Below are 19,154 nucleotides of genomic sequence, written 5' to 3' on the forward strand. Positions count from 1 at the left end.
TATCCAAATAAACAAATAAATGTTCTTTTAATACAAATTAGGATGAGTTTTTCCATTTATTCCGAATTTTTTCCTCTTTTGTAAATCACTTTGGATAAAAGCATGTGCTAAATGTAAAATATGAATGCAAGTTTGCATAAACATATAATAGCAAAGGAGAAAGTTATTAAAACTGGACATTAATACAAATAGTTATGATCTCTCATACATTTTGTACTATTAGTAGAATATTAATGAAATGCATTATTGTATTTTAAGTGGCATTTGGCATTGTCAATGGCAAACGTAGCCAAAGAATGTAACTTTTACTGCTGCTGACGTGCATTTTATCATAATTGTTCATCAGCATTTCCTCACACCACACACACATACTTGGGAAATGTCATAATATTATTTCACGTCGTTAATGGTGAAAGCCAAGTATAAGAAACCTGTACTACGAGGAGTAATCTCAAATATCAGTCACATTCATTCATTTGGTTATAAAAAAGATGTCTGGTTGTTTTGGCAAGCTTCAAGTTGTGAATATCTGAGCTTCACACATGGATGAATCATTAGTGATTATGTTAAAGTTCATTAATGAGCAGAAATGTGTGCCTTTGAGGTTTCAGTCCTAATGGAATATACACAAAATAGACATTCAGGTCCTTCGGATTTCATTTAGTCTTTAAATTTGCTTAAAAAAAAGGATAATGACCTTTTCTTTGCAATATAACTACAATATACTATGAAATATATGCTATATAATATCTGCTATGTTCTTCAGTCACATGAGAAGCCAACTATAAAAAATGAGATATTTTATTTGTCATATATTTATGCTTGTACACCAGCAAAATAAAATGCATATCTATGATTCCATCGCAATTTCAGTGACCAAATAGACAGCATTCCTTCCCAAGATGCCACCTGCAGTGTGTGTCATGACACAAACAGAACATAGCATGTATTTGGGAGAGTTAAACATTTGTCTTTACTGAAATACTTAGAAACATAAAAAACAGCATTGAACAAATGTATCACTTTTAAAAGAAAAAAAATATATATATTGGGGGGAAAAAAAATCATGTCACTCCCCTTCGGTTTCTCAACGGCAACATTCCTTGGGTGCTTTCGGCGCTCTAGTTTAGTCATGGTTTAAGGATTTTTTTTCTTTTTTTTTGTGGTTCATCTACAATAGTCACTTTCTGATCAACTTTTTTTGGAGGTGATGTGGGAATAGGGAACTCTCCGCAGTGTTGCTTAAACACAGCACATTAAAAGTACATAGAACAAACATTTGGGCACCGAGTTTTATATACATTAGATCTCATGTATTCTGTAAAGGCATCCATTTCTTTTAATGCGTCTTTAGCATTACAACTTATTCTCAACCATGCGGGGCAATGTCGTAACCCCCTTTTCATCGTCTTCTGCCTGTCCACGTAGGCTACTGCAGTTATTTTGTGTCATTGTCAAGAGCAAACTGATGGACAAGAGTAAGAACTAGGACAAAGCCAGAGACAACCAGAACAAGGGGAGAAAGAGAATGGCCAATGCTTGAACGGTAGATGAGTGAGCCTTTAGACAATACTGGTCTGATTTGGGCTTTTTGGAGCACTTTTTTTTCTTTCTGGTTGGCGCTGTAGAAGGTTCCAGATTGTCCAGAAGATCTGGGTCGATTTTGTCCATGGTCTGGTCGAGGTTGTTGGACATGGTTCCCAAAGGACCGTCGTTGAGACTCTGCTTATTACGAGTGTCGTTTTTCGTTCCCTCCACCTCCCGAAACTTGGTTTTGGAGATGTTCTCTTTCTCTTTCAGGGGATTATTGGTGATCTGCCGGCTGTTGTAGGATGAAGGATCTGGAAGGGACTTACTGGAGATAATGGAGGATTTGTCGTTATCCGAAAGACAGCACCTGGGAACGCTTTCGACGAGGGGATCGTCGAGCGAGAGGAGCTTTCCAGAGCGTGCCTTGGTGTTGAAGATGCTGGTCTGAACCTGCGACGGAGAGTCCACGCATCCCTCCAAATCGTCGCTCTTCAGTCGCTTAAGGTCCTTCCCAGTTAGAGAGGTCGGAAGGTGGCACTCCAACTCGGAGCTGGACCCTTTGAAGCGTTTGAACCAGTCCCACAGCGGCCTGGCTCGACAGTCGCAAATCCACTGGTTTCCGTTGAGCCTCAGGTACTGGAGGGACACCAGCGGGTTCATGGCCTCTCCTGTCAGCATGGTGAGGTTGTTGAAAAAGAGAAACAAGGTGGTCAGCTTGCGCAGGTCATTGAAAGCCCGCTGCTGCACGTGTACGATGCGGTTCTGGTGCAGGAGCAAACGGTCAAGGTTGATGAGACCGCGCAGCATGTGATCGGTCACCACATTGATCTTGTTGTTATGTAAGAATAGGTAGGTGAGGTTGGCCAGGTCCAGGAATGTGTCTTCATGCAGCGCCAGAAGGTTATTATCCTGCAGGTAGAGATACTGAAGTGAGAAGAGTCCTCGGAAAACTCCCACCGGGAGCTCGGACAGCCCGCACCTGTGCAGGTGAAGGGTATGCAGCTTGGTCAGACCCCGAAACGCGGTGGGACTGATGATGCGAAGGTTGCTGTTGTCACCGATGTCTAATTCTTCCAGTCTCTCCAGCCCATAAAAGGCCCCCGCCTCGATATGGCTGATGTTATTCGAGTACATCCACAGGACGGTGAGGTTATGCACTGAACTAAAGCTGGTCGATCGGACCACTGTCAGTTTGTTGCTCTGGAGGAATATTCGCTGGCTACGAACAGGGATCTCGGTGGGAATGTAGAACAGACCCTGCTGTTGACAGGCCACGGTTGGCCTCGGCTCACTGTAGCACACGCACTTCGCCGGGCAGCCGTTTATCACTGGTACCAGGTTAAGCCATAACACCAGGCAAAGGAGGCGACCACCTGTTGAGAAGAGACAAAAAGCCAAGGTGTCAGTTCAAGGTCAAGACAGCAGCTGCTTCATTTGGCAGGAAAGACATGATTTCATGTTTGGAATTTTACAGAAGCTGGGAAAAGGGAATGCAACTGTGATCATGTAACACACTTTTTTTAATGAGCCATGATTCATTAAATTGATTAAAAGCAACAGTAAAGTCATTTATAATGTTACGGAAGATTACATTTTAAAGAAACAGTTTAACTATCTAACTTTCTATTTACCAAAGACAAAGCATGCTGACAAAGAATACAATAAGTTTCTACTAAAAATATGAAGCAGCAACAATCACTGTTTTCAACATTGATAATAAATTATCAGCATATATCGAAATATATTTCTGTATTATAGATGATTTCTGATCATTTGACAATATTACACTGTTTCTGAAATAATACATGAATGCAGCCTTGGTAAGCACAAAAGACTTCAAAAATGTATTTACAAATCACTTTATATTTAAATAAATGTTGGTTACACTTTATTTTAAGGTCCTTGTTAAAGTGTAATTATACATTTAAGTATTAAGTAATATTAATTAACTACATGTACTTACTATATGGTTAGGATTAGGGGTTACTTGCATGTAATTATGCATAATTTATTGTTATTATAATATTAGTACATGTAAAATCTGTAACAAGGACACCTTAAAATAAAGTGGGTATTATTATTAAAGTGTGTATTATGTAAAATAAGTGTAATTATTAAATTATTAATTAATTTAATAATTACACTTATATTACAATACTTTTAATATTTATCTGGAGAAAAAAGATGCACATTGTAAAGGAAGAAAAGTATACAGTAAATCTCTCGAGGAAATTTTCACCTATAAAAAATACAAATGTAAATCTAATATAAGCCATTTCAAATGAGTTAACTAAAAACAGCATGCATTCAATACATTAAACAGCTTTAAAATGGCTGTCTGCCTGAGAGTGCACAACCTGTCTGTACTTCTGCCTGCATGTGTGAATGCTACCGGCAAAAATTTGTGCCGCGGGATCCATTCCCATCCATCAGCCAACGCAAGCGAGAAAATCCAGCAAATTGAGAGGACCGATAAATGAAACATTGGAGGGAGCCTTGAACGAAATTAGCTAGCGCTAATAGCAACGATGGAGCTAATCACATTCCAGCATGGTGTAAGGGTTGACATTTAGTCTGTCCAGAGGAAGATAAGTGTGCTGTGGGTGTTCGATGCGTGGTTGGGTGAGATGGGGCCAGGGGAAGGACTCGGGATGTTGGATCTGAGCCTCATGGGAGTGTAGCGAGTGTGAACATGTTTGAAGTGGTTCTGGAGTGTCACAGATAAGATAGCCTCCTCTCATCTCTGATCTGAAGCCCAGTGGTCTGTGTGTGTGGATGTGGCACAGATGTGTCTGAGGGTGGGTTTATCTGCAGGAGGCGCTCAGATAAGGAATGCTGTTTTTATTCAGTCGTTCTTTATGCCAGCCATTATGTAGGAGATCAGATGATAAAACACGACCATCTATGAGATCTCTATCATACATCCCTGAGAGACTGATGCAGAGAGACATTCATCTCTGGACAATTCGCATGTCAACAGTCCTCAAGATCTCATTCTTCTGGTATAGAAGCCTGAGAATATCAACTATTCATCTATTCATCCTTAGAAAGATAGATACACATCTATCTATCTATCTATCTATCTATCTATCTATCTATCTATCTATCTATCTATCTATCTATCTATCTATCTATCTATCTATCTATCTATCTATCTATCTATGTTGGACTGACAGTAGCTCAATATCTTGTGACCATTCACCAACTGTTTCATCAAGTGTCACGTTTATATAATCAGACTCGTGTGAGATTTTCACATGCATGCACAGGAGGCAGAGGAGCCTGTGGATGCTCCTACGTGGATCCCTGAATTCTTCTCCGTCCCTCAATCTTGCAGCTTGTTAAATGGAGCTTGCTTGAGGCTTGACAGCATCCCTGTGTTACACTTTCCCTCAAATATCCTCCCTCTCCCTCTGCCGCTCCTGTCATCTTCCACCAGTGAGCTGTCAGCCTTCCTTTCTGTCTTTCTGCTTCACAGCGCTTCTCTTTCACTCTCTCTGCCGATAAAAATATTCCATCGCCGCACTTTGAAACGTTAGGCTTCACGAATCTACCAGACCTCCTGTTTTATCTTCTAGTCATTAGCGGACTATCCCCACCCACACAATGCACGTTGGAGCCCCGCTTTCAAAGCTCCCTTTTTTTCATCTGTGGCCGACCGTGCTAACCTTGCGGTTCCTCTGTGTCTTTCATCTGTTTAGTGCTGAGTAAAGCTACTCAAAATGTCATACGCCATCCTCCAATTATTTCGGTGCATTGTCTCGTCCCCTGGACAGTCACATACCCGTGTCCTTTATTGCCGGGCGCCCTTCACTGTAAAGGCCATTTGGCAGACACTGACTACATACGAGCACTCTATGTTTTTCTACCTCGTCTCCATCAGTATGCCGGTCATGCCTCTCCTTTCTCTAATCCCAGTAAGGAGCTCCGCTTTGCCTTTTTATATTTCTCTTTTTCTCCTTTTCTGTCAAGGGGATGCCCATATCCTGTCGTGCCATCGAAACAACAGCCCGTTTCATAAAAGGTTATTGCATTGCAGCCCACAATCTATACAGCGGCATTCTCAAACTGTTTACCCACCTATTAGTTTTGCATTACCTCTGGTATTTTTCTAAACTCAAGAGAATCCCTCATAATAGCGGCAGCGCTCCAGCAGACCGCTTACTCATTTTGCAGAGAAGCCAAGCTGCATTCTCAGATGACGAGCTTATTAGCAGCGCACCGTTCGACGTGCTGAGGACCACCCTCTTGCAAACCTGACAAGCCAAATGGTGTTTTCATATTTGCATAAAATGCACTGATTGCTGCTTGTCTCTCCACTTGTGTGAAAAGCTCTCATCCTGATATAAAAGACGCTATGGGAGGGCGAATAAACCATTGATAAACAGGGAGGCGAAATCAAGGATACTTCTCTGCTGTCTAATTGAATTATTTGTATGGAAAACAAAAGGAGACAGAATACTGAACAAGGACTAGGGGATAATTGTGTGCACAGAGAGAGAGAGAGAGAGAGAGGAAGTGGGGACGAGTGGCAATCCCTGATTTAGCACATTTGCATATGTCTCTGGCATATGGAGAGCATGTAATGACATTTACACCATTTTTATCTCAACCGTACAAGTGGGTTTGACAAGTAATAGCAGCCACTGTCTTGAAACCAACAGGGGTATTTTGGACATGAAGTGGGTAGATTTAAACAAACTCCTAACTGCAAATTGTAAACTTTAATAGAATGTAGCTTGTCCTGAACAATGTTATTATAATTGACTAAAAACATAATACAAATATAAAAAAAAATTAATAAATAAATATATTATAATACCAGCTGTACTTTTGATTTTTTTTCAATAATTGTGAGATTTTGCTTCAGCAAATTTTAATATTTCAAGTTTTCGTGATGAGCTTAATCTAAATTTAGTTAGATTTATGCATAAAAACACCAATGGTAAGAAAAAGAAACTGATTTCAAGAAATTTTCTCTGAAAACAAGTTTTACATCTTATGCAGTTTTGCTTCTTATTTATGGATGTTTTAATACATTTAAATGCAAAACAAGAAAATAAAAAAAAAATACAGCGGTGCAAAAGAACAAGTGACTTGTGAACGGGTAAGAATTCGCCCAGAACACCCTAGCAACACAATGACAACCACCCTGAATGCCTTAGCAACTGCATAAAAATGCTTTGGCAACCAGCCGCCCTAGGACTGCATTGACAGGTTTTGCGGGCATTTGAGTTGCCGCCAATTCATTCCCCGTTAGCGCCATTTTCTGCATTCATGAATATACAGCATTACTCAGTTCCGTATAGTTGACATTAATTAGACTCATTACCTCTGAATAAACAAATGAGCGACAGTGCCAACATCTTAATCACAGAGCTAAATATAAAAATAAATTCAGCACATTTCAAGCCTCTTTAGCACCCACTGGTTCCACTTCGTTGTGAGCTTTCTGAAGGCCAATTAACCGCAGAATTAAAGTACCAATTAATATTGAGTGCCAAGTTTAGATGCAAAGAGAGACAAAAGTGATCAAGACTTCATCTATTTTTGTTAACTGTTGACGTACAGCTCTAGACACCACATTTAAGTGCAATTACTAATTTTAGAGATGAGTGAATACCTGGATTTTGATTTTACCACTTTGCCAATTGGCTTTGCCAATTTTACCACAAATGCCAATTGGCTTTTTACTTATGCCAACTGTATTTAGGCTTCAAAAAAAAACATTTTTTTTTTTTATTATAAATAATAATAAACAGATAAATAAACACACACACACACTCACCGACCACTTTATTAGGTACACCTGTTCAATTGCTTGGTAACACAAATTGCTAATCAGCCAATCACATGGCAGCAACTCAATGCATTTAGGCATCTAATTGTGGTAAAGACAACTTGCTGAAGTTCAAACCGAGCATCAGAATGGGGAAGAAAGGGGATTTAAATGACTTTGAACGTGGCATGGTTGTTGGTGCCAGACGGGCCGTGCGTGGGATTTTCACGCACAACCATTTCTAGGGTTTACAGAGAATGGTCCAAAAAAGAGAAAATATCCAGTGAGCGGCAGTTGTGTGGACGAAAATGCCTTGTTGATGTCAGAGGTCAGAGGAGAATGGGTAGACTGGTTAGAGATGATAGAAAGGCAACAGTAACTCAACTAACCACTTCTTACAACCTAGGTATGCAGAATACCATCTCTGAACGCACAACACGTCGAACCCTGAAGCAGATGGGCTACAGCAGCAGAAGACCACACCGGGTGCCGCTCCTGTCAGCTAAGAACAGGAAACGGAGGCTACAATTCACACAGGCTCACCAAAATTGGACAATAGAAGATTGGAAAAACGTTGCCTGGTCTGATGAATCTCGATTTTTGCTACGACATTTGGATGGTAGGGTCAGAATTTGACGTAAAGAACATGACAGCATGGATCCATCCTGCCTTGTCTCAACAGTTCAGGCTGGTGGTGGTGGTGGTGTAATGGTGTGGGGGATATTTTCATGGCACACTTTGGGACCCTTAGTACAAATAGAGCATCGTTTAAACGCCACAGCCTACCTGAGTATTGTTGCTGACAATGGCCATCCCTTTATGACTACAGTGTACCCATCTTCTGATGGCTACTTCCAGCAGGATAATGCACCATGTCACAAAGCTCAAATAATCTCAGACTGGTTTCTTGAATATGACAATGATTTCACTTTACTCAAATGGCCTCCACAGTCACCAGATCTCAATCCAATAGAGCATGTGCAGCTGACAAATCTGCAGCAACTGCGTGATGCTATCATTTCATTATGGACCAAAACCTCTGAGGAATGTTTCCAACACCTTGTTGAATCTGTGCCACGAAGAATTAAGGCAGTTCTGAAGGTAAAAGGGGGTCCAACCCGGTACTAGCAAGGTGTACCTAATAAAGTGGCCAGTGAGTGTGTGTGTGTGTGTGTATATATATATATATATATATATATATATATATATATATATATATACACAGAGTTTATTTTCTACAATAATCCAAAAGCCAAAGGGTTTTTTGTCAAGGGAACCAGACTGATGCTAACTTCACAGTTGGCCTAAAAAATACACCATCACTGCAGCGCTCAATTGCATGTGACATAATGACAAAACAAACTGTTCAGATCAGATACAGAGCTTTAAGCAACACACACAGCCAGAAACGGCACTGGTCTGATGAAATGTTCAGGAATAATAGCACCTGTCCAGCTTTCTCCTCACTGTGACTGGATGGACCGATTTCTAAACACCCGGTAGGCATTATTGACCTGTAAACATGGACAGTCATGAGTTCAAACGGATCCTCTACATCTGATGGAGAGCAGCAGCAGTGTTGGTTTAGATGTAGGTGTTGCTGATGGCAGGTTCTTCTCTCTCAGCTCCTCTCAATGTCTTTTCTAATCGCTTCTGTCTTTTTCCTCCCTGCAGCAAAATCCGTAATATAATTTCACCTCTGTTGTCTGCTTTCCTCTTTTCTTATTTGCACTCTTTCCATTTGTACCCTTTTCTGTTCCTGTTGTGACCTCTCTGAGTTACTATTGCATGGGTCATAGCACTCATAAATCTGGTGTAAGGAAGCCACAGAGGTTAAGAATGAGAATTTTTGCAGACAGTTTTATTGCTTTTTGTTGTTGAGTAATATAAAGAAAAGTCTAAAAAGCAGATGCTTCAAGCTCATTTGACTGCTTTTCCCATGAAACAAGGATGTAAAATGCATAATCACTGGTTCTCAAGTGCAATTTTACTTAATTAAAAACAAAAACTATACATTAGTTTGGGATTTGAGCCCAGATCCCATTTCACAATAAAAAAGTTCATTCAAAAGTTTGGGGTCAGTAAGGTTTTTGAAAAATATATTTTTAAAGTCTCTTATGCTCACCAAGACTGCAATTCTTTGATCAAAAATACTGTAAAAACAGCAATATTGTGAAATATTATTACAATTTAATATAACAGCTTTCTATTTTCATATATATTAAAATGGAATTTATTCCTTTAATGCAAAGCTGAATTTTCAGCATCATTACTCCAGTCTTCAGTGTCACATGATCCTTCAGAAATCATTCTAATATGCATTCTGAGTTGCTGCTCAAGAAACATTTCTTATTAGTTGTGTTGCTTAATATTTCTTACATTTTATTTTGTTGATGTTCAAAAGAACAGCATTTATATATAAAACACACACACACACACACACACACACACACACACACAGACACACACACACACACACAAATTACCACTTTATCAGTCACTGAATAAAAAACAAACAAACAAACAAACAAACAAAAAACATTAATTTATTTATGGGGAAAATAATAATTAAAAAAAAAAAATGTCCCTAAATATCTAGACATAGTGTCTGAACATGAAGACATACAGTATTTACCACACATCCTCTGGACATAAAAGATTAGGACACCAGAAAAAAGATAAAGGGCAAAGGAGAGGGACATTTGGAAGAGATATTGGGTGAGAGTAAAGAGGCAACAGGAAAGGTGACAGAGATGAAAGGTGTTGGGACAGAAACGTGAAGATGGATACTCAAGGAGAACAGATGCCTGAGCTTTCTGCAGTAACATTGAGCATGAGCTGTGGAATGCAGATGATTTTATTGACGCTGGAGCAAAGTGAAGCAGATCAGGACTTATTTGTGTCTGCCGTCTGTACCACATGCTCTAAGTTTGCCAGATGGTTCATGAATAACAGAGAATCGAGCAGGTTGTGGAAAAATAAATAAAGAAACGCACACAGACACTTTGGTTTACCATTGAAGCCAGAAACATACTTTATGCAAGTTCATAAATGCACACATAAATGCTTGGCCAACATATTCCCATTATACAAAAATAAAAGTACTTTTTTCTAAAAGCAGCTTAGAAAACCACACTGTAAAAAAAAATAATAAAAAAAATTGAGCCAACTTAACATTTTAAGGCAACCAGCTTCAGCAGATTTTTGAGTTTTCTCAATTTGTTGTTTTAAGTTTATACAACAAAAAGTTGAGAATCTCCTACAAAATAAGTTGAGAGAACTCAAAAATCTGTGCTGAAGCTGATTGCTGATTTTTTAAATTTTTTACAGTGTATAAATAAGCCATTTTAGGTTGATTTCCTTGATTTCCTTTTTGAATATACAAATATTTCTGACCAATAGAAGACCATAATTATTTTTGCTATTAACTTTCATGTTTTTGAACATATATTTGCATTTATTTGATTAAACAACCCGGTCTCAGCCCAAGTCGTCACATATTGACGCTTTGGTTTTGGCGTCGCTTTTTGACGCTCAAGGTACCCCTTTAGCGTCACTTTTCGACGTGAAGGGAAGCGTAATTTTTCTGCGTCGATATGCTAACGCGCTATTGGGAATTTTATTGTGTGATTTTTGAATGTAAACAGTGAAAATAATGACTTACCCAACCCCTGCCCCTAAACCTACCATTTGTGAAGAAAAGGCAAGATATAGGAGGCAGATGCAAGTACTGGCATAATTTATTTAAAAATGATTAATATACGCTGTGTAATAAGTGTTGCCTATTTAAAAAAAATCCCTTCCCTTCACGTCGAAAAGTGATGCTAAAGGGGTACCTTGAGCGTCAAAAAGCGACGCAAAAACCAAAGCGTCAATATGTGACGAGTTGGGATGAGACTGTGTTAGATTAAAAACTACAGTAAAAACAATATTTAAAAAAATAAAAATAACTATTTTCTATTTGAATGTCATTACTCCAGTCTTCAGTGTCACAAGATCCTTCAGAAATCTTTCTCATACGCAGATTTTCTGCTCAATAAACTATCGATGTTAAAAACAGCTTATATTTTGTGGAACCTTGATTTTTCAATAATTCTTTGATGAAAAGAAAGTTCAAAAGAACAGCATTTATTTAAAATACAAATCTTTTGTAACATTATAAATGTCTACCGTCACATTGGATCAATTTAATGCGTCCTTGGTGAATAAAAGTATTAATTTCTATAGAATTCTGACACATTTAAGAACCAGCAGTCATGGGACTGAGCTTAGTAGCTAGAAGCATCTGCTCTCGTACCGTTGTAAGACTGTACATTGTGTTTCAGAGCTGGGACTGCTGTATTTAAACGATGGATTTTCAATGAAGGCTCTGTAAACACTGCTCAAAGTGGACCTCCAAAACACTTGACCCAATCTGATTACTACATGAATCATATTAATAGTCTGAATATATATGATAACACTTTCCAACTCTCTTCCTCCTCCTCCTCCCACCACTGCAATGCACTTCTCTTGCAAGCTATTATGATTTCCCAGCTCATTTCTCACAAGCCCACATGCTCCACCTAGATTGAGCCAAAATAAACACAAACACAAGTATAATCATATTATATTCATAACTGTTCCCAAAGCTTCATCTACAGTCAGCATAGTCATAACTAATAGTTTTAATACTCAGAGTCTATATTGCACCTAAGAGAGTCTATTTTATATGCAATCTGCATCTCTGCAGAATCAGACCCATAAACCATTAATAGCTTCTTGCTACTGCTAGCAGTGTTATTATAGTATTATTTATGCATGATTCTAGTTTTTAGTAATAATTAGCTTTTGTTTATACTTTTAGGTTTCATTTTAATTTTAATTCACTTTTAGTACTTTTATGTGGTTTTGTCTTTATTATTATTATTTTTAACATCATTACTTTATTTATTTTAGTTAGTTTTAATGTTTATGTATTCTATTTCCAGTTAATAATTGTAGTGCTTCCACTTAAACTAAAAAAGAAATTCAAAATGTTGCTTTGGCAGCTAACAGAAACAAGTTTTTACTCTCATGTTTATACTTTATTTTATTTCAGCTTTATTACAATCTTTATTACAAGGGTCTTTATTACCCTGACTGATAGTCAGAAGAAGGTAGTTTGTAATCACTCTAAACAGCATTTTATTGGCTTCATTTTAAGCATTTTAAGCCATCAACACTGTAATATTCACACCAAACATATTCACTGTAAAAAAAAATAATACGTTGAGCCAACTTAACATTTTAAGGCAACCAGCTTCAGCAGATTTTTGAGTTTTCTCAAAAAGTTGAGAGAACTCAAAAATCTGCTGAAGCTACTTGCGTTAAAATGTTAAGTCGGCTCAACTTATTATTTTTTTTTTTTACAGTGAATATTTTTGATCACTTTTCTTATAAGAAAAGGCGATACATTTCAATGTTTTGTTACCTTTAATATAACACTAGCACAGTATTATTTTAGTATTACTTCTTTACTATTATACTATTTATTAATATTTTGAATTTACTTTTTTCAGTTTTCATATTCATTTTAGTTTACATAATATATTTTTCAGTTTTTATGTGTTCCATTTATTTATTAATTGTTTGGTTGTTTGTTTGTTTGTTTTAGTAATTTATTACTTCAACCTATTTTACTTCAGTTATTTGCAACATAGATACAACATTTACAATTTTATATTTTTCTGCTTTCATTTATTGAATTTGTTTACCTAATATTTATCTTTTATTAATATATTTAATATTCACTTATATTAATATTTGTATTTTATAAGAAAATACTATATATTTTAATGTTTTGTTACATTTCATATAACACTAAACAGTGTTATTTTAGTATTATTTATACACTATTATAGTATTAATTAATATTTTGAATACACTTTTTTGTTATGTGCTTTGTATTTTGTTTTCTCTTTTTCTATTTATTTATTGTTTTAGTAATTTTTTCCTTCAACTTATTTTACAACATTTTATTTCTGCTTTCATTTAAGTTTAATATTTATTTGTTTATTTATTTAAAATAAATTCACCTAATATTTATATTTTGCTAATATATATTTTTAGCCTTATTCCAAATAATGGAAACAGTTTTGAATATTCTTGTGTTTTCCTGTCTTGTTTTAGTTAACAATAACAACACGACACTAGCATATCAAAGCTATATATGGATTTTACACAGGGATTTTTTTTATTAGCAGATTAATACATTTATGCTTTCAGATATCAGTAATTTTAACTCTTTTAATTATGTCTAAATACATTATGTAGAACATATTTCTACTCAAATCAGTAGCGGATTCTGTAGCAGTGTTTCCATGCTAAAGAAAAAAGTGGGTTGTGAGGCATATGAGGAGATTTGATTTTAGGATTCAAATCAAATTTATTAATTTCTAACGTCACACTATATCAATACATAAACCACAGCAGGGTGGTGAGCAATACCTTTCAGATACCTCGGATCCAGCATATTTACTCCACTACAAAGACACATTTAGTTTCAGATAGCTAACCCTGTGGACAGATCTGTCAAAATAAAAACGCTCCTCTACGCCTGCGTTCCCATGAAAAATACATTCAGCAGCGTTCCAGACACACAGCTTTCATCACAATGTAAACAATTTATTTTCTGTGAGTCAAGACGTGCGCTGGAAATTCGCCAACTTCAGCGAGACTGACAGTGGCATCTTTTAGGTGCCTAACTTAATGAGATCCTGGACTGGCGGATAAACATGCTAATTCAGTTTGGGGTGGCAAAGTGATTCGAAATGCAGACTATAGAGTAAAAACATCTGCGAGTTTAAATAGTTGCACATTGGAAACAAATTGAAAATTGGCTCGGCGCACAAAGCCCTGTCATTCACACAGGCTTTTCTCACTCAATATATAAACACGCACATGTTCGTGCTGGAACTGTATTCGCATAACGGAAAAATCTTTCAATTCGACAGAAGTCGTCGCTCCTTGAAGGCAGCATGTTTCTCTGAGCATTTAATCATGATTACAGATAACTGAGGGCGGGCTGTCATCTAAAGAGGGTCATCAACTGGCCATTATCTTGAGTACACAAACAACACTTTCATCCAAATAAACGGCTGGAAAGTGGCTCGAGCTGCAACTGGAGGACAGGACAGAGAAATCAAAACAAATTGTTTGCTTGCTAGGCTCATTTTAATAAATATATATGTACATTTTATTCTGTAGTCAGCAATAATTCCTGTCCTCATCTCTCACATTGATGCAGTCGCAGAGTATTGCTTGTTAGTACATTTATTATGTAAGATCATAACCCACAGTTATAACCCTCATATAGTAACAGGCCCTGTGGTGTAGCTTCTACCTAGAGACCACTAAAACCTATTAAACAGGCCCTTTTCTACACTACTGTAGCATTTTATCTCCTAAATTCAATTTTTAATGAGCCAAGGTTTCTTACAAGAAAAAACAGGCTTTTTATTTTTGTTTTGTTTTTCGCAAGCAATTTTACTCCTGGAATTAAACATGCCTATGGTAACTACGAAGACTCATTACGTAAATGATTTCTGTTCTGACTGGCTAACGTTATTGCATTCCCTCCCTTCTAACTGCCTGCCATACAGACATTGCCATACAGGGGAAGTCGTGGCCTAATGGTTAGAGAGTCGGACTTGTAATCCAAAGGTTGCGGGTTCGAATCTCGGGACGGCAGGGATTGTGGGGAGGGTGAATGTCCAGCGCTCTCTCCACCCTCAATACCACGACTGAGGTACCCTTGAGCAAGGCACCGAACCCCCAACTGCTCCCCGGGCGCCGCAGCATAAATGGCTGCCCACTGCTCTGGGAGTGTGTTCACGGTGTGTGTGTGTTCACTGCTGTGTGCACGTTGGATGGGATAAATGCAGAGCATGAATTCTGAGTATGGGTCACCAGTATGTCACTTCATATTCATTTTATTCACACTCCAATCAATTCTTGATGACAATTTTATTCCTCTTTGAATATCCTATATAAATGTGTGTGTGTGTGTGTGTGTGTGTGTGTGTGTGTGTGTGTGAGAGAGAGTGTGTGTGTGAATGTAATTGCGCGTTTATATCTCACAATTTAGAGTTTGTTTCTCCTAATTGTGAGTTTATGTTTAGCAATTGTAAGTTATTCTGAATTTTTCTCTGAATTTTGAGATTACATCTTGCAATTCTGACTTTTTTTCCTGCATATTTCTGCATGTGGATGATCAGGTCAGGTGACTAAAAATTCAGGAGAAGACGAGATGTAAACTTAAAATTCTGAGGAAAAAGTCAGAATTGCAACATATAAACTCAGAATTCTGAGGAAAAAAAGTCTGAATTGCAAGACAGCAACTCACAATTCTGAAACAAAAAAAGAAAACAGAAATGTGAGATACAAACACACATGAGATATAAACTTTTTTTGTAATAAAAAAAAAATCGCAAGATAACAAACTTGCATTTCACTTGTAAATATGTCACATTATGCATATAAAATGGTACAATCATTTACTTTAACGTGCTATCAAAATCATGACTACTTCTGAACTATTGCTCCATTTACAGCTTTTAAAGGAGATTTTCAATGAAAATGTTAGGTTATGTCTACACAGTACATCAAAGTCTACTTTAAAAGCACTAATCCCGTTTCCATTATACGTCCCCATTAAGACTTTCCAAGCCATTCCATAACTCTTTCACTGGATGCAACAAACGAACGGTGCTTGGTCACACATAGACTATATAAAACATATTTCACATCATTAGCTTTTTAACCTTCTTTTCACGATGTACTAGACCATTAATGACGGCAACGATGAGATTTCACTCACTGTATCCACCAGCAGCAGTCAGACCAACACAAGACTCAACGACCTCTCAGATTTCGATGAACTCTGGATAAAAATAGCTGAATGGCACCGTGGAGCTGTCAACTGTCAATATTGAGCTCCTGTGATTAAGTGTTTGAATGGGAGCGTCTCGCTGTCTCGCTCTGTGGTCAGCTGTAGGTCAGACGATACGGCTCAGATTCTTCACAGACACAACACCGTATATATGTGCAATACAAGCTTGCTTTTCTACAGTTTAGTGAAAAGCATCAGTTCTGGAGATACAAGGGTCTCTTCAGAAATCACTGTTAAAATATTGTTCTTTTGTGTCTGGTTGCGGTGCCTTAAAACCTGACAGTTTATTTTGTGTCCTTGGGATAACAATGGATTTGTCCCTTGTTCTACATGCTCAAAATCAACCACCCCGTGTAAGCGTGTGACCGAAACAGTTCTACAATTCTCAGGCATTTTAAAAATAGCTCGCATCACAGTCGCACTAAAATACACAAACAACAAAGGCTTTTCTTAAAGGCATGCTGGCATTTTATCATTCTGTCAGTTTTTAACATGGTGCATACATTATGTAACTCATGCGACTGGATAATCCATATTCTGCCAGCAGAGACCCAGTTTCTCTGCTCTCTGTAGGAGGAGGTGGGGTGCATGACTTTTGCATGACTTTGCTCAGAATGACACGTCTTGCCAGCATATGTCAAGTGTCACAGCTCATCCTGTATTTCACAAGAGCAGCTAGAAATAAAAGATAAACACTGGGAATCCAGAATGACACCTACTAGCTGTTAGAAAATGATAGAGGGAGAAAATCTGGTCTCAAATGCAGTGGTTTGCATTGTCATCTTTTCGGAAACTATTTATGTGGTAGGCTGTGCGTAAATGCATTCAATGATCTAGGGACCTCTTTCTTCTTAACAGAAAACACCAGCCCATAGGAAAGAGAAATCATGAATAAGATCCATTTAATATTCCAATTGTTTCTCCTAGATGACAATAAGATGAAATGGAGAACAAATGTCTTTTCTCCTGATAAAAAAAGTAACTCATGTCTCCTTCAAAACAGTTTGAGATCAAAAGTACGATCGCAATATGAACTCAAACTTTTCTTAAATTCATATAATCTAAACTACTGTATGAAATAAGGCTGGCGATATGGCCAGAAAAATAATATAATTTTTTTCATATCAGTCGATATCGATAATTATCATGATAAAATTGTAGAAACCAGATAGTTACTTGTGGTTTTAAACTAATCTTTATGGTCAGAACATGACAAACACTTCATGTTTTTGAATTCTTTACACTTTTCCAATAATCTTTTCCTTAAGAAAATAAATATAATAGAAAAACGAATTTCTTAGGCCCCGTTTACACAAGTGCTTTTTCGTTTTAAAACGCATAAATTTTACTAAGGTTACGCCTATCTTTTACACTACTCCGGTGCTTTCAAGTTCGAAACCGGAGACTTTTGAAAACACTGTAGACCCCGTTTTAGTTTCAAAACTCCAGGGTTGCGTTTTAGTGTGTAAACGGACCGAAACGGAGACTTTTGAAAACAATGGCCACATTCGCTCTGCGTATCCTTGACCATGTAAACAATAAAATCATGCTCAATGTTGTACCCATAGATATGTATGGGTATATTCCGCATTCGACCGCTCCAAGCACGTAGAAGCATCCGCCATCTAAATAATATGGCATCTACCTATACATATCTATGATAGTACCTGCATGAATGGTCACGTGACATGTGTTTTCGGTTGTGTAGTGTAAACGGAGATCGTTTCTGAAACGCAGCAGAAACGCCAGTGTAAACGGGGATCGTTTTCATTCTAAAACACAGTTCTAAAACGAAAACACACTAGTATAAACTGGGTCTTAGTTTCTGCATCTTCTAATGAGTACAAACCCGATTCCAAAAAAGTTGGGACACTGTACAAATTGTGAATAAAAACAGAATGCAATGATGTGGAAGTTTCAAATTTCAATATTTTATTCAGAATACAACATAGATGACATCAAATGTTTAAACTGAGAAAATGTATAATTTTAAGGGAAAAATACGTTTCTTTAAAATTTCATGGCATCAACACATCTCAAAAAAGTTGGGACAAGGCCATGTTTACCACTGTGTGGCATCCCCTCTTCTTTTTATGACAGTCTGCAAACGTCTGGGGACGTTGACAAGTTGCTCAAGTTTAGGATTAGGAACGTTGTCCCATTCTTGTCTAATACAGGCTTCTAGTTGCTCAACTGTCTTAGGTCTTCTTTGTCGCATCTTCCTCTTTATGATGCGCCAAATGTTTTCTATGGGTGAAAGATCTGGACTGCAGCCTGGCCATTTCAGTACCCGAATCCTCCTTCTACGCACCCATGATGTTGTAATTGATGCAGTATGTGGTCTGGCATTGTCATGTTGGAAAATGCAAGGTCTTCCCTGAAAGAGACAACGTCTGGATGGGAGCATATGTTGTTCTAGAACTTGGATATACCTTTCAGCATTGATGGTGCCTTTCCAGATGTGTAAGCTGCCCATGCCACACGCACTCATGCAACCCCATACCATCAGAGATGCAGGCTTCTGAACGGAGCGCTGATAACAACTTGGGTTGTCCTTGTCCTCTTTAGTCCGGATGACATGGCGTCCCAATTTTCCAAAAAGAACTTCAAATTTTGATTCGTCTGACCACAGAACACTTTTCCACTTTGCCACAGTCCATTTTAAATAAGCCTTGGCCCAGAGAAAACACCTGCGCTTCTGGATCATGTTTAGATATGGCTTCTTTTTTGACCTATAGAGTTTTAGCCGGCAACGGCGAATTGCACGGTGGATTGTGTTCACCGACAATGTTTTCTGGAAGTATCCCTGAGCCCATGTAGTGATTTCCATTACAGTAGCATTCCTGTATGTGATGCAGTGCCGTCTAAGGGCCTGAAGATCACGGGCATCCAGTATGGTTTTCCGGCCTTGACCCTTACGCACAGAGATTGTTC

General features: G+C 37.8%; 1 protein-coding gene across 1 annotated transcript in view; it reads right to left on the bottom strand.

Annotated features, from left to right (window-relative positions):
* Positions 1 to 1,162: 1,162 nt before the first annotated feature.
* The window catches only part of LOC306870980 (reticulon-4 receptor-like), a 75,534-nt gene continuing 57,542 nt past the window's right edge, over positions 1,163 to 19,154 (bottom strand). Inside the window, exon 2 of the mRNA XM_079418616.1 lies at positions 1,163 to 2,903. Coding sequence (XP_079274742.1) covers positions 1,486 to 2,903 — 1,418 coding nt within the window. The 3' untranslated portion in view covers positions 1,163 to 1,485. The remainder of the gene's footprint in view (positions 2,904 to 19,154) is intronic.

Source organism: Barbus barbus (genome assembly GCF_936440315.1).
Source record: "Barbus barbus genome assembly, chromosome: 6".
Classification (NCBI taxonomy): Eukaryota; Metazoa; Chordata; class Actinopteri; order Cypriniformes; family Cyprinidae; genus Barbus; species Barbus barbus.